Source organism: Madurella fahalii, assembly GCF_045866475.1.
Source record: "Madurella fahalii IFM 68171 DNA, scaffold_1, whole genome shotgun sequence".
Lineage (NCBI taxonomy): Eukaryota > Fungi > Ascomycota > Sordariomycetes > Sordariales > Madurella > Madurella fahalii.
This window is the reverse complement of record NW_027263971.1, coordinates 958,074-970,885: the sequence shown is the minus strand read 5'-3', so window position 1 is coordinate 970,885 and position 12,812 is coordinate 958,074. Positions and strand designations below refer to the sequence as shown.

General features: G+C 54.8%; 1 protein-coding gene across 1 annotated transcript; it reads right to left on the bottom strand.

Annotated features, from left to right (window-relative positions):
* Positions 1-10,619: 10,619 nt before the first annotated feature.
* Positions 10,620-12,020, bottom strand: MFIFM68171_00289 (Taurine hydroxylase-like protein SAT17; the record flags this gene model as incomplete). Its single annotated transcript, XM_071055711.1, has 5 exons — positions 10,620-11,064; positions 11,129-11,298; positions 11,362-11,429; positions 11,491-11,721; positions 11,786-12,020. The coding sequence occupies 5 exons, from the start codon at positions 12,018-12,020 to the stop codon at positions 10,620-10,622; spliced, it is 1,149 nt and encodes a 382-aa protein (XP_070911812.1).
* Positions 12,021-12,812: the final 792 nt, after the last annotated feature.

Below are 12,812 nucleotides of genomic sequence, written 5' to 3'. Positions count from 1 at the left end.
CCTTTCCGTCATTATTCTATTCATATTTTTCCATCATATTTCCCGTGACCTTACTCCAAGTCTTTCTTCAAGTCCCCGAGAAAAGTGCGTGAAATGCTGGGCTGACTGTACAGTACAGGCTCGGGTGTCGAACACGGTCGACATCCCAAACTTGACCAATCCGGCGCCATTTACAGTACGCTTGGCGCTTCCACCTACCGAACCTCTCACAATTGAGAGAGATGGTCTTGCATCATCACTGGCCTAAGAGGCCACGAACATCCGCCATTCATGGGGCTCGGAAGCGCAGTCACGCTGCCAAACCAGCCCATACGTAGCGGGCCCATGCAAGGCGGCAAGTCCCTTAGCCTGCCAATTGAGTGAGCGGGCGACTCGCGTCCAGAATTCCGGGCAAGCGGTTGCCGTCTCAGCTCCCAATACCCGTCTTGGAGGGTGAGTCGCATGATGCCGGCGAAAAGAGGGTGTGGTGCTCACCGGGTCGCGTCGCACTGATTGAGAGGCGGCAGCACGCAGGATTGGTCAGTTTACTCGCTTACTCCAGCCCACCCGGTGATGAGAAAAGGGGCTCTTAGAACCAACTTTACGAACCCGCGTTCAAGTTAAGTGAGGATAAGGCCCTTGAGAAAAAGTTTGCTAACCGCGGGAACTAGCCGTGGTGGTGCACATCGCACGCACATGCGGATGTAGAGCCCGCGCACCGGGCAATATCTCTGTCGCCAATCTCAAATGGGAGTGCGGGGGATTCAGCTTCCCATGAAGAGGCTAGCTCACACGCCGATGCCCAGTATCGCATGCTTTTCGCAAGGTCAAAAGCTGGCTTCGGACATTGCTTCGTGTGATACCGACGGACGAGACACCGGAGCGGCGACAATCTCCCTGCCGGCCTCAAAGGTGGATAACCACACTTGATACATCCAAGACAATCCCGATCACCCGGGCTGTGAACGTCGGGGCCACCGAAGACGTCACCAACGGCAAGAGCATAAAAGCCCCGCACAAACAGCCAGGAAACAGACGGCTGTGCTGTTCCTGCATGAGGTTGCAGGACGAGAGGCCCTATAACAAGATAGGTGGCCGTGTCCGATCAGCAACGATGAGGCGCTGCCTGCACGACACAAAGAGTTCTGCCCGGGTCACTGGGAGCACGGTAATTGGCGAACGGCAGTTCCACGCTCGGTCGCCCAAGGTTGTCAGCATTTTGGCCATCGCTGGGGACCGTTATTCCAGCCGCTGTTGGTCGCCGCGCCTGGCTCTTGCGCCGGCAGTACTTTTGAGGCGCGGCCGAACCGAACACAGCCTAGACCAACAGTACCGTATACTACGTAAGACATCTCGAAGGGCTAAGGAGTCAGGTTAACAACCGCTCAAACGGAACGAGATGGACGATGCGAGGATGCAGCTGGATGCACGGCCTTTCGCACGGACAGATTACCACCCAGAAGATTTTCCAGAGCCCATTTCCGCCGTACCCGGCCTAGATTCTAGAAGCTGCATCGAACGCCATCCCGTTGCTTCGCACGCGAGCCTCGGAATTTCGTCGTGCGTCGTTCAAGGGTTAGACGGCTCGAGGGAAGCACAGTCTGTCAGCATGGTACGTACTGTGACCAAGGAGAGGGTCCCTGCATACGAATATTGCGGTACAGTCTGAACGGCATCCCCATGCGGACCACCCTATAGGATTATATGATGGATTACACAGTTAGAGTTCAAAATGACACCCTCGTAATCAATGCCATACTTGACTAATCCGCAACCCCGAGACGCGCAGAGAAGATAATGTAACGCTTCGCGTACGGCGCAAACCACTCGGCTCAGCTTGTCTATGGCAGCAGCTTATGGTACCACGATTACGTGGAGTTGGAAACGCATATAGAATGACATTGGCAAGCCGGCAGTATGTGTAGATCGGTGCCTTTCGCACAGCTCGTCGTGCGTTTGGGCTGATCTACCAGCACAAACAGTAAAAGTCTCTGGGTGCAGGTCGAAGCAATAAACGAGGAAAAGAGCTTATGCGGCAACGTTGCAGCGCAGCTCTAGTTGCTGACCCCGTCAGGGCCGACAATCTCGCAAACGCACTGGTAATCTTGGTAAAACAGGAAGTTCCAAACATAACAGATAGGCCGATGCTCACAAGCAGACGCAGTGGCGGCTGTCAAGCCTGTCAGCGATGACAATGGCAAGCGAGATGCTTTGCACATCGAAGTGCTAGCATTCGGTGAGCACGCGGGGCGGAAAGACGCCGAGTTGCGTGGTTGAGACGGCACTAACCAACAAATGATGGTCTCGCTCGGTGCTTTTTCATAGGTAACTTGTGGCATATCCCATGTGGTATCACCCATCGTTGTCTCCAATTAGAGCTTTTCTCACTGCTCATCTCGACTGTTATCCTTCATCCGAAGAAGGCAAAAACGAAAAAGAAAGGCGCTAGCGCAGGTGAAATTCCCCGCCAGGCACGCAAGAGGATCCCCGCTCTTCCGGTTGATGATTGCGGAACGGGAGGCGCTAACGGCTTTCGGCTCGATCTCCGAAAATAGGGCAGGGCCAGGGGGAGGCGCACGAGCGTGTCCCCCAGCGCGACCCCAGTGAACCCCAGCGAGGTCCACCAAGCCGAATGCCTTTTTCTTTTTCCAAACTCCTCTTGCACATGGCGCACAGGGGCCCGCCCATGTGAGACGAAGCGATTGCGAGCGAACAATGAACTTGTCATGGGCCGTTTTTGGGGTACGGATTCCGCTCCACATCAAAAGAAGCCATTGCTTAGGCCGGTGGATTCGTTGCCATTCCTGTTCTCCGTTCTCGGTTTCCCCTCACATTTCTGAAGTAGATCAAGATCCATCGAGGCGCAACTTGACCCAAGGGGGCGGCACTTGAGGCCGCATTGTAGGCGTTGGGCATTGGCCAATTACAGTAATACTGCCGCGTATACAACAAGAGCGACGTGCTCGGGGGAACTGGGCATATCGAGCCATGACGCCGCTATGTTTAGGCCCGATTGCCTGGCGTGGCTGGGCTGACCCCTCGACCCATCGGCGTCGTATTATTGAGTGTCGCCCGGCTGAATGGGTTTCGAACGCTACGCTAGTGGGTTCCTCAACTCCCCCACAAATGGTTGCCGGTAGCATCTTATGCAGGCTGCGGCCAACACTGTTTCGGGACTTGGTGTACGAGGAAAGCAACACGCTTGATCCCAGCATCGCAACGTTTCCCGCGTTGACGGGTCGCTTGATAGAACGTCTTGGGGCCGGATGGCACGTCCGATTCCCGAAAAAGAATCTTCTTGAGACATGTTGGTTAACCATGAACCCGGATTCACACTCGACATTTCCCAAATGAGACGCCAGAACAACCCCAGGTTTTGGTACCGGACTTGGCTAAATCATGGCCGGCAAATCACTAGTCAGGAACCGACGCTACGGTGGTCGTAGTTGCGATGTCGGGCGCGCAGAGCGTTTCGCCCAGGACAGTTGGATGCCATCAAAGGCGGGCCGGTAACAGGAGAACGAATGGCAGGTTCTGCGAAAGAGAGACGGCGACAATGCGGTTGGTTCCGGGCTGTCCACAACATTGAACGCGACAGGCAGATCTGTCTACGACCTCTCCAGGGAAGGAAAGAAAACCGAGTCGCATTCTCTTAATGCAGCATTTGAAGCGAGGAGCTCGCGCCTGTCACCTTGGGTTTCCTCATGGGCCCACCGTGGTAATGGCCCATCGCTAGGCAGAGGCGGCAGGCTTAGAAAGACACCTTGACAAGGGGCAAGAGATACCGAGTCGCATTGACTGCGCGACTGCACAGCTGCATAACTGAAAGTGATCCTCGCTCTCACCACCGCTGGAAAACCCGGGGTTGAGCTGAGTGCCTATTAGCAGTGCCTACCTTTAAATACCTAATGTAGACGTGATTTTCCACGCAGTGCAGGCATTGCCGGGGAGTTACCTCAGCGGATCACAAGCAGAGCGACAATACGGGCACGTGCATGATGCCCGAGGCCCCTGGCTCGTGCCGACACATCGAGGCAGGTGCAAACCTTGACGTGTGAGAGTGCGACCACACAGGCCAAGAAGGAACACGAGGAACGTAAACCGCAAGGTGGCGGAGAGGTGGAAGGAGGACGTCCAACTGGGAGACACTGGTTGCCCAGCAGGCTGATCTGCGTGCATCACGACAGAGCTATGCAAGTGGCGAACCCAACGAGAACTGCCAAGTCGAAATAGAACCCCATGTAACATTTGAGCGACGGTGAAGTCGGCAGAAGTTTTCATCAGGGTGAGGGATCACATGCCCGTGGTCGTCAAGCAGGAATGGCCCCAGGGCCGATCAGGATTTATCCTCCCTGGCTATTCACTCTGGGCCAAGGGCTTGTATAGCGCGTGGTTTCCTCCTCGTTGGCCTCTTGACGACAGCCCTCGGACATCCAGGTCGGACGGGCCCCTATGGGACCAAACATTTCAAAGTTAGAGACCCCGCGTTGTGTGTGCCACCCAGCATAAGTCCACTAACGCCCGGCTCAGGGCAGCTGTTATGGGGGGTAGTCGAGAGGCCGATTTCTGCACCAAGAATCTCCGCCTCGCTAACAATCCCGGAGATCCGTTTACAGAAGAGTGTTATAGGGGTCATTGCAGATGGGGCAGCAAGAAGGACTGGTGCAGAGCTATAGCTTGTCACAGAGACTCATCTGCACAAGCCCATTCCGCGGTCGTTAGCATAGAAAGAGCGATCTACCCCTTCCGTCTCCTCTGGGCTTGCCGATATGTGCCGGCGGGGCATACATCGTCATGTTGTCACCAGCTCCAACATCTTTGAGACACGAGGCTTTACACGCTCTTCGCTCTAGGCCCCTCCATTCTTAGGTAGGAGATGGAAGCGCCATCTAACCCGGGCGAACTTCAAGGCCCCCAAACGAAAGTCAAGTGCTTGACACCGGGAGGATAGCCAGGGCTCGGCGCATTAGTGGGTCTTGTAGCTCCCAGCGGAAGCAGTTGATGGTCTTTCGTTGAAAAGGTTCTGATTATCTCCATCCGGATGCTTGGAGGAACATTGAGATAACGCGTACGGCTCTGGTTCTACGTGCTACGCACTCTATGCGATCCAAGGGGCCCGTCCCACATCACAAACCCTTCGCGCATCTGAAGCCACGGTGACTGTTCCCAGGCATGAAGTAATAGGTTGCCGGCCTAGTAAAGCCGAGGATACAGCAAATAGGAGGGCTAAGAGTGCTGCCGGGAGACGAGGATCCGCTGCTACTTGTAACTCGAAAGACGCGTTACACTGTCATAAGAGTAGACGTTGTCGCCGTTCCGCTTGCTAGCGCTGTCGATAAGCAAAAAGCAGGCGATTCCGTCCGGAGGGCGGAGCTGATACTGGGTCACTGGCTGGGGTTGGAACCGTCCGGGTTGGGAGGGATGTAGGGGAGGGAGGAAAAGGTGCTGGAATGAGAGGACGAAGGTCGCGATCGTTCTCAAAGCCAGGACACGCTCCTGCGTGGGCTGAGAAGTCGGTGGCCGCATCTGGCCCAGCGTGCATTTCTTCTGCTCTGAACGATGAGTCACACTCCGGCCGCAGAAGATCATTTAGTTTACATGCCATCATGTCCAGCAAATACGACGGTGATGTTTTGAGTATCTTCTGCTAACCCTTTCTCACCAGCCTCCAAGTCCAAGCCATCATCATGCCGTTGTAGTTCTCGCCCTCGGGACGAAGTTGAAATAAACATATATGAATTTCGACCGTAAATAAGAGCCAACAACGTTTACCAATAGTTGTAGACAAGAAGTTCGATGCTCCCTACACAGCTTGAAAGCTAGGTAAATCACTCACCGTAACGCACACCTCACTGTCAGTATCAAATCAGGCCCAGTGATGGTCTTCAATACCACACTTAAATCAGCTGGTTGCTTCATCGCTTAAGCCCTGGCGCCACTACCTTAATATAACGTTCCAAAATTCGGTGGCGGCCAATTTCTGATACAACCTACCGTCGGGTATGCGACCCCGAAGGACGGGTTCAAGAGTTCACATACCCAGGTCCTAACCACCAAGAAACGGAATGAGCCAACGCCAGCCAACCCTCCAGTCCGTCCATCTTCAGCGTTCCCTGACCTTACCAAGGGACATTATAAAACAATGGAAGCTATACAATCAGCCATTTCACTCGGGTCATATTGTTATGAAATGTCTCATCGCTCTGCCGACCTATCCCAAAGCGCATATCATACGTTTCCCCCGCGGAGCAAGGATACCAGGGGTAAATACGGGTAGCCTTGCCTTGTATCCCCCTGACAGCAATATAGACACTCCGTGCTCAGAAACCGGCATCACCCGTTGTCCGACCCCATCACCGGAGGAGGTTGAACAGCCCGTATGTATCAGACTCGCCGGGATACTGATAGAGCTGACGGCGAGAAATATCCGTAACGTAATGTTTTCCGATATTCTGCCACCTATTTCCTTGGCTATTCCGCCAGGCTGTCCTATGGAGCTGCACCGTAGTAGGTACCTGACGCTGGCTTTTTGTTCTGGCTCACCATAGCTTCACCAATGGTGAATGTTTATGCATTGACACGTGGGCGTAGCATGGTTACGGTGCCGGACTAGCAGGGAAAAAAAAAAGAAAAACAAGAGGGTACGTCCTCTAAACCTTGTGCTAATGTATTGTCATGCAGGGCGCTTCGATCGAAGGCATGTCGTCCGTGCCGAGCGCATGTCACGCTATGTCCGGTCAAGGAAATATTGCCCTTATTCACCCACCGCGAGGCGTTAGTCAGTCTCAGGCCTTACGCCGGATTCGTTCGCTTCAAGGCATTTCACCACATTGCATGGCCCCGCTACACACGGGCAGACTGGTAAAGTCCGACAAATTTGATGGTCTAACCTCCAAGGACTTACAGCTATACTCGCGGTGTGACGTACCGTGCAGGCGAGCGGAGATAGAGGAGGCCTGGATTCGAACTCATGAGATGTAGAGTCACGAGCAGCGAGTCAGAATGGGGAGAGAGGTCCATGGGAACGATTTAGGTATGCAATGTGACGGCCGCTGTGGGCGAGTGAGCCAGGGAACTTTGGGAGGAGGCAAGACTAGAATAGAGGCGTCCGCAGGTCCTCGGGTGTACATGGCCTGTTGGCTCTGTAACCCACACGCGATACCATGGTGGGGACATCTCTTAAGATGCATGCGGTATCTAGTTCGTCGCGGACTTGGTAACCGCCTAGCCCCGGGCTAATCACAGCAAACCTGCCCGGCTGGCTTGTCTTGCTGGCTCACCGGCCTCCGTCTGCCTGCGTATGAAACCGGGCGGCGTACAGGAAGCGCATGTATATCCACAATCGCAGATGTATGGATGCACCAAATTTACCGAACATCCGTGTGCCAGGTCCAAACCAACGGCGCCGTCCCAGGAAATCCGGTGTAACCCCAGAAGCAGAAAGATTACGTCAGTCAGAGAGTCCGTGGTTCATTCGGAGTCAACTACCCCCGGGGATCAGTCCATGCAAAACTCGGATTCTGACAAAGCGCCTCGGCGCTCGACGGGGAAGGCCCCGTTCGGCATCGCCATCGCAGTTGGGCAGCCGAGGATCACGTCGGCCTCCATCCCGACTCCCGAATGAGGAAATGCCGAGTGCCGTAGCGGGTGATCTGGTTCCTACCTCCGCATATCTTCAGCTAGCCACACGGATCGAACCCCCGAGCCAATCCTAAGATTGTGCAACGCAAATAGATCGAGGAGAGTGGGGAAGGAAGCAGGCTGCGAGACAGGCGCGCCGGTGGTCCCCCGTTACAATGTCGGTCCGCAGACGCAGGGCGCTAATTCGACGATCCGTTTCTCGTCTGGTGATGGATGCGGGGCCCCTTGTGGTTGAGCAAAAGTTCGAGTCTTCCAACCGCATCTCGCCGCGCCATTTGTGGAAAAAGTTTGGTTGGTGTCACCGCCGGAAAGAGGGAGCGGCGGAGATGTGAACTCTTCGGGCGAGGAGGCAGGGGCCTTATGGACGTGGGAGAGGGGGTTGTGGAACCTCAGCTGCTGGATCTAGAGACGACTTGATTATCGACCCGGGCAGGGACGAGCCAGCTGCAGTCCGACAATCGGCGACTATCCGGCCCCCTGAACTGGGTAACGGGGTTTTGTCTGATGGTGGGCTTTTTGGTCGCCAATTTTTTGCGCGCCATGGCATTCAAGTGGCCGAACCATGGGACCCGAAAAAGAAGAAGAATAAGAAAAACGAAGGCGAACACGAGGCAGGGACAACTGCCCGCCTTTCCATAGCCTCGGGTTTTGTAATGCGGCCGTATTAGATGAAGCGGTGTGACGACAATTGCGCGAGAGGCTGGCAGGTGAGTAACTGTCTGCCATGGCAATCTGCCAGAGCCCCCGGTGTCTGGAGGAGATCTGGCGGGGCAAGAATGCGGCCTCGTTGATGTCTGGGGCGGCGCGCAACAATTCTTCTTTTTCTTTTCTTATCACTCTGTTTTAATTTATTTTATTTATTTATTTATTTAGTTTTGCTTTTCTTTTCTTCTCGTTTGGAAGGCTGCAAGGCTCACCGCCGCTCGGACGGACCCGCAAGTTCGGGGCGCAGCGATCTTCTCCCAGTGGGCTGGGTCAGCCCCGTCCCACAGCCTTGGGACAGGATCGTCTGATCTGCCGGAATACGACTGCTGAGGACAGAGCCGCAAAACATGGTTGATCGGATCGGAAAATGATTAATTTAAATGGCTGGTGGAGGGAGGGGGAGAAGGGGGGTGGGAGAGCGCGACAGAGAAGGTCGGTACCGCGATTGTCCGAATGATGCGAAAGTGAAGACAGCAATTTGCAAGAATTCCCATCCCACAATCCCCTCAAGATCCCCTTCGAAATTGAATCTGGTAATATGGCCGTCGTCAGGCAGAGAGGTGCGGACAGGGTGTGAGACATGTCCACCCTTGCAGGCGCCCCACAGTTGTGGTGGAAATGTCCCGCACCCCTGAACAAGCGTCATTCCACATCCCGATACACCCCCGATGAGCTGCTCCACTATCGCCTTGCCATTACCCAAGAAGCGTCCCCGCTCTCCGTAGTCCACGCCAATGATACGCCCGCCCGGGCGGTACCCGTAGACCCTATTTAGACGACATCTGGTCCGGGGAAGAGTCCGATCGGCGTTTGTTTTTGCTCCAAAGGGGCACCGCTCCCGAGATCTTGCGCATCTCCAGAGTGCGGCCAACCAACAACATAGACAACGTCGGCCAGTTTGCTTTATCTTGCCCAGTGAGCGGCCGTCGACGGAAAATGGGCTATTCCCAATGCGATCAGACTCGCATCATTGTTCCCGGAGCACATATCTTATTCGACGAGGTGTATGATTACTGCGCGGGCTTCGACGGTGCTAATGCGGAGCCTGTGTAGAATGGAGCCCTGGAAAGTCCCACAGCGGGCCCCGGCCTGCTTAGTCCTATCCTGGTCCCGCTCGCAAGCTCAGAAACAGCTTCATCAAGGAACTCGGGAGCGTAGTATGCAGACACAAAGGAATGATATGATTCCGTGGACTTTTGCTGCGGGTGGCCAGCCGGGGCAGAAGCCGGGGCGCTTCGTCACACATGGCCCTCCCATGATGAGGGGTTGTTGTGGGGCTTTGCCCAGAAGTCTGACAAGAGAAGGGTGCGGGCGTGAGCTGCATTCGCAAGACCCCTCCCGCGAGCCATCCCCCCACCCAGGACCCAGATGCGCGGATGCGTGTGCCAGCTGCGAGGCGCCCGAGAGCTGAGATCTGGACGCCATTTATGCGCCAATGTGACGGCGCATCCTTGGTCCAACTCTCCTAACCTCTGGATTCCGGCCGGCTGCGTGAGACCGGTGACGCCGCGGTACTCTCCCATGATCGAAGAGAGATGCGAGAGGGGCAGGTACGGGGGCACAGTACTTCCTTACGAGCAGGCCAGTCTCGGCCCCTCAGACCTGCATACATCAGTGTTGCAGATGCCGCCCAACACTGATGCTGTGGAACCCTTGGCGCCACAAGCCCCACGACCAGCTTTTCTTAGAAGGCCTGCCTCAACGACGGCCGCTGCATTCAATTAGCGAAGGATTTGACATCGCGCTGCTTCAATCCCACGGAGAACAGCATGAAAGGTCCCTTGTCCTTGGCATTGAAAACATGGCCCGGCACTAGCACCATCACGAACGAACCTGCATCTTTCGTGACACAAGAACTGTGGCTGCTAAAGGATGGGCGCGATTGGCCCGACCATGTGCAACATGTATAACCACGCAATGCAGCCACCATCGTCCCTTACAAGAACAAATCGAACCACTCTCGTTGGGGAATCATCAACCAACAATGCAGATGCAGTGTGATGCCTTCGCAAATCTCCTTAGTATCTTCCTACCAGCCAATGTCGCATTTCCCTTTTCTGCCCAATAAGCCCGATGATCATGGCAATGCCAGTGCTCCCCAGAACGCCGCCGTATTAAATTCTTATCCAATCCCACTCCTTGCTTAAGGCTCATTAATAGGCATCTCGGATATGGTGATAGAAAAGAAAGAAAAAATAAATTGTAAAAAAAAAAAAAAAAAGGGAAGAAGATAGATAGAAAGAAAGTAAGAAAAGCGTAGTCTCAAGACAAAGGTCGGATCTTGTGTGGGGTGCTTAGTTGGGTTGACTGCGCAGTGGAAAGAAGAAAGGTGGCATGGGTTCCAGGTGCCAATGTCTAACGCCCTCCTCCCTGAATGCCTCGTTCCATTCGTGTTCTAGTTCGGGAGGGATGGACCATCCTCGTTCCTCGCTGCGGAGACGCATGCGTACCAAATGACGCCTCTCTGTTGGAGATTCCCCGTCGATAAAGCCCTCACGGCGGTGGAGAATAGCAAGGTTGTTGATGAAATGCACATCCCCCGCCTGTGTTTGAATCTCCATCTGGGTGGCCTGAGCAATGGCCTCGATAGCATCCAAGGCTTCCATCTGGCGGCGGGTTAGGGAAGGTAAGTATTTTGGCCGGGGATGGGCTTCGTTGCCCAGGAGAGCAGCGCGGCCAAAGTTCATGATGAGTTTTGCGTCTCGATAAAAAATGACCGGCCGGCATTGGAAGTGTGGCCTAGGGGAAAACCCCCCACGTCAGAAAATCGACGTTCATGCATCCGCTGTCAGGTATTCCTTACAAGGCAAAGGGCCAATCAGATCGGGCCAGGGTACGGATAACCTCGGGTCGAGTGGCTGCCAGAACATTATAAATGGTATAAGCGGAAGCAATGATGCATTTGCCCCCAGCTGCCGCAGTGCTGCGCGTCAACCAGCTGATGACATCGCCTGCTTCCTCGTTGTGGAAGGTCTGGTGAGGCATGAATAGTCAGCACAGAGAGAGAGGGAGAGAATGTAAGAAATTTGGACAAACAATTGGCTTGGTAGAATGGCGGTGATGCTCGGCGGCCTGCTTGGTGCTGTTGTCGGCAACAATGTGAACTATCCCAGGTATCAATGAAATGTCGTAACTGATAAAAGCCGAGATTTCGGGAACACTGACCGAGCATATTCCCGCGCTTGTCCTGGCGGCCGCGCTGCTCGGCGATGTATGATTGAACGCCGAGATAAACGAGTGTGAGGTCCTCGACCGAATAAGATGCAGGGTTGATCCCGCGGATGAGGCAAAACCCTCGGCCGTTGTGCACATCATCGCTGAGTTCCTTGAGTTTGGTGCTGAGCGTTGGGAGTGGAAAGTTGGCTGGCTCAACGAGGTCTCCGTCCTGGTCGAGGGCTATTGGGAAAAGTTAACGGAAACTGGTCATGAAGCAGACCAGAGTCGCCAGTGAATTACTTGCATTTGTAGTGTTCGACGGCAGCATTGATCTCGGCACGCCAGACGTCATTCAGGATCAGAATATGGTCCGACGTCTTGGTAAAGTCGGATCCAGTCCATGCCATGCCGGCCGTCAATTGGGCTGGGAAGTCGGGTGGGAGGTCCGGGACGTCAGCACCGGCATTGGCGGCCAGGGATAAGCTGGAACTGCTGGCGATTGGAGGAATAGACGCAGCGAGAACGGGTCCGGTGGACATCGTGACCATATGTAGATTTCCCTGGTTGCGGCTTAGCCCTGCAGCGAACATATCCATGGTTCCATGCGTCCGTCATGTAACGTTCCCGGGACAGTAGCCCAGAAAGATGAGTACTTACCTCGAAGGAGAAGCTGCTTACCAAACTGCCGATCACAGAAAGCGCGGGAAAGCTCCAACTCCGAGCGGCGAGCGAGGGCCTTATAAAGCTCTGGTGCTGATGGGCTGCTGACGAGGATAGCCGGCGAACGAGCAGCCACGGACAAAAGAGGACGGGGGAGGGGGGGAAGGGGGGGGGGGGGGGGGACGGGGCGTATTATGTTGAGATATCGGTCAGGGAAGGAAGACGCCGGGGGCTCATTGTTTGAACCGAAGACAAGACACGGTGATTGGTATAATGGCCTCACAGGGCTACCTGGAACAGAAGAACGGCTGAACCCTCTCGAGCAAACAACCCGGGCAGGAACCCGTTGCGTGTATTGTGCTTTCGAATCGTTTGAAACACAGATTCGGTAGCTGGTACGGGGTACAATGCAGCCTTCCGCGGCCGCCCGGAGAAGAAGGGGGGGGAGGCGTTGAGCGGTCCTTCTATGAAGACCCCCCCCCTCCCCTTTTTTTTTCTCCTCCAACACGGTCGGGCAACCGCATTCAACTAACAGGTGCGTCACCTAACGGGGTTCATAGAGCCAAAGGTACCCATGTAGCTAGAGGAGCAAGTACTTGTCTGAGACCTGGGATGTGGAAAGGAGACGCTAGCCGCGGTAGAAAGAAGTGGAAAGCATCGAGTAAGGAAGT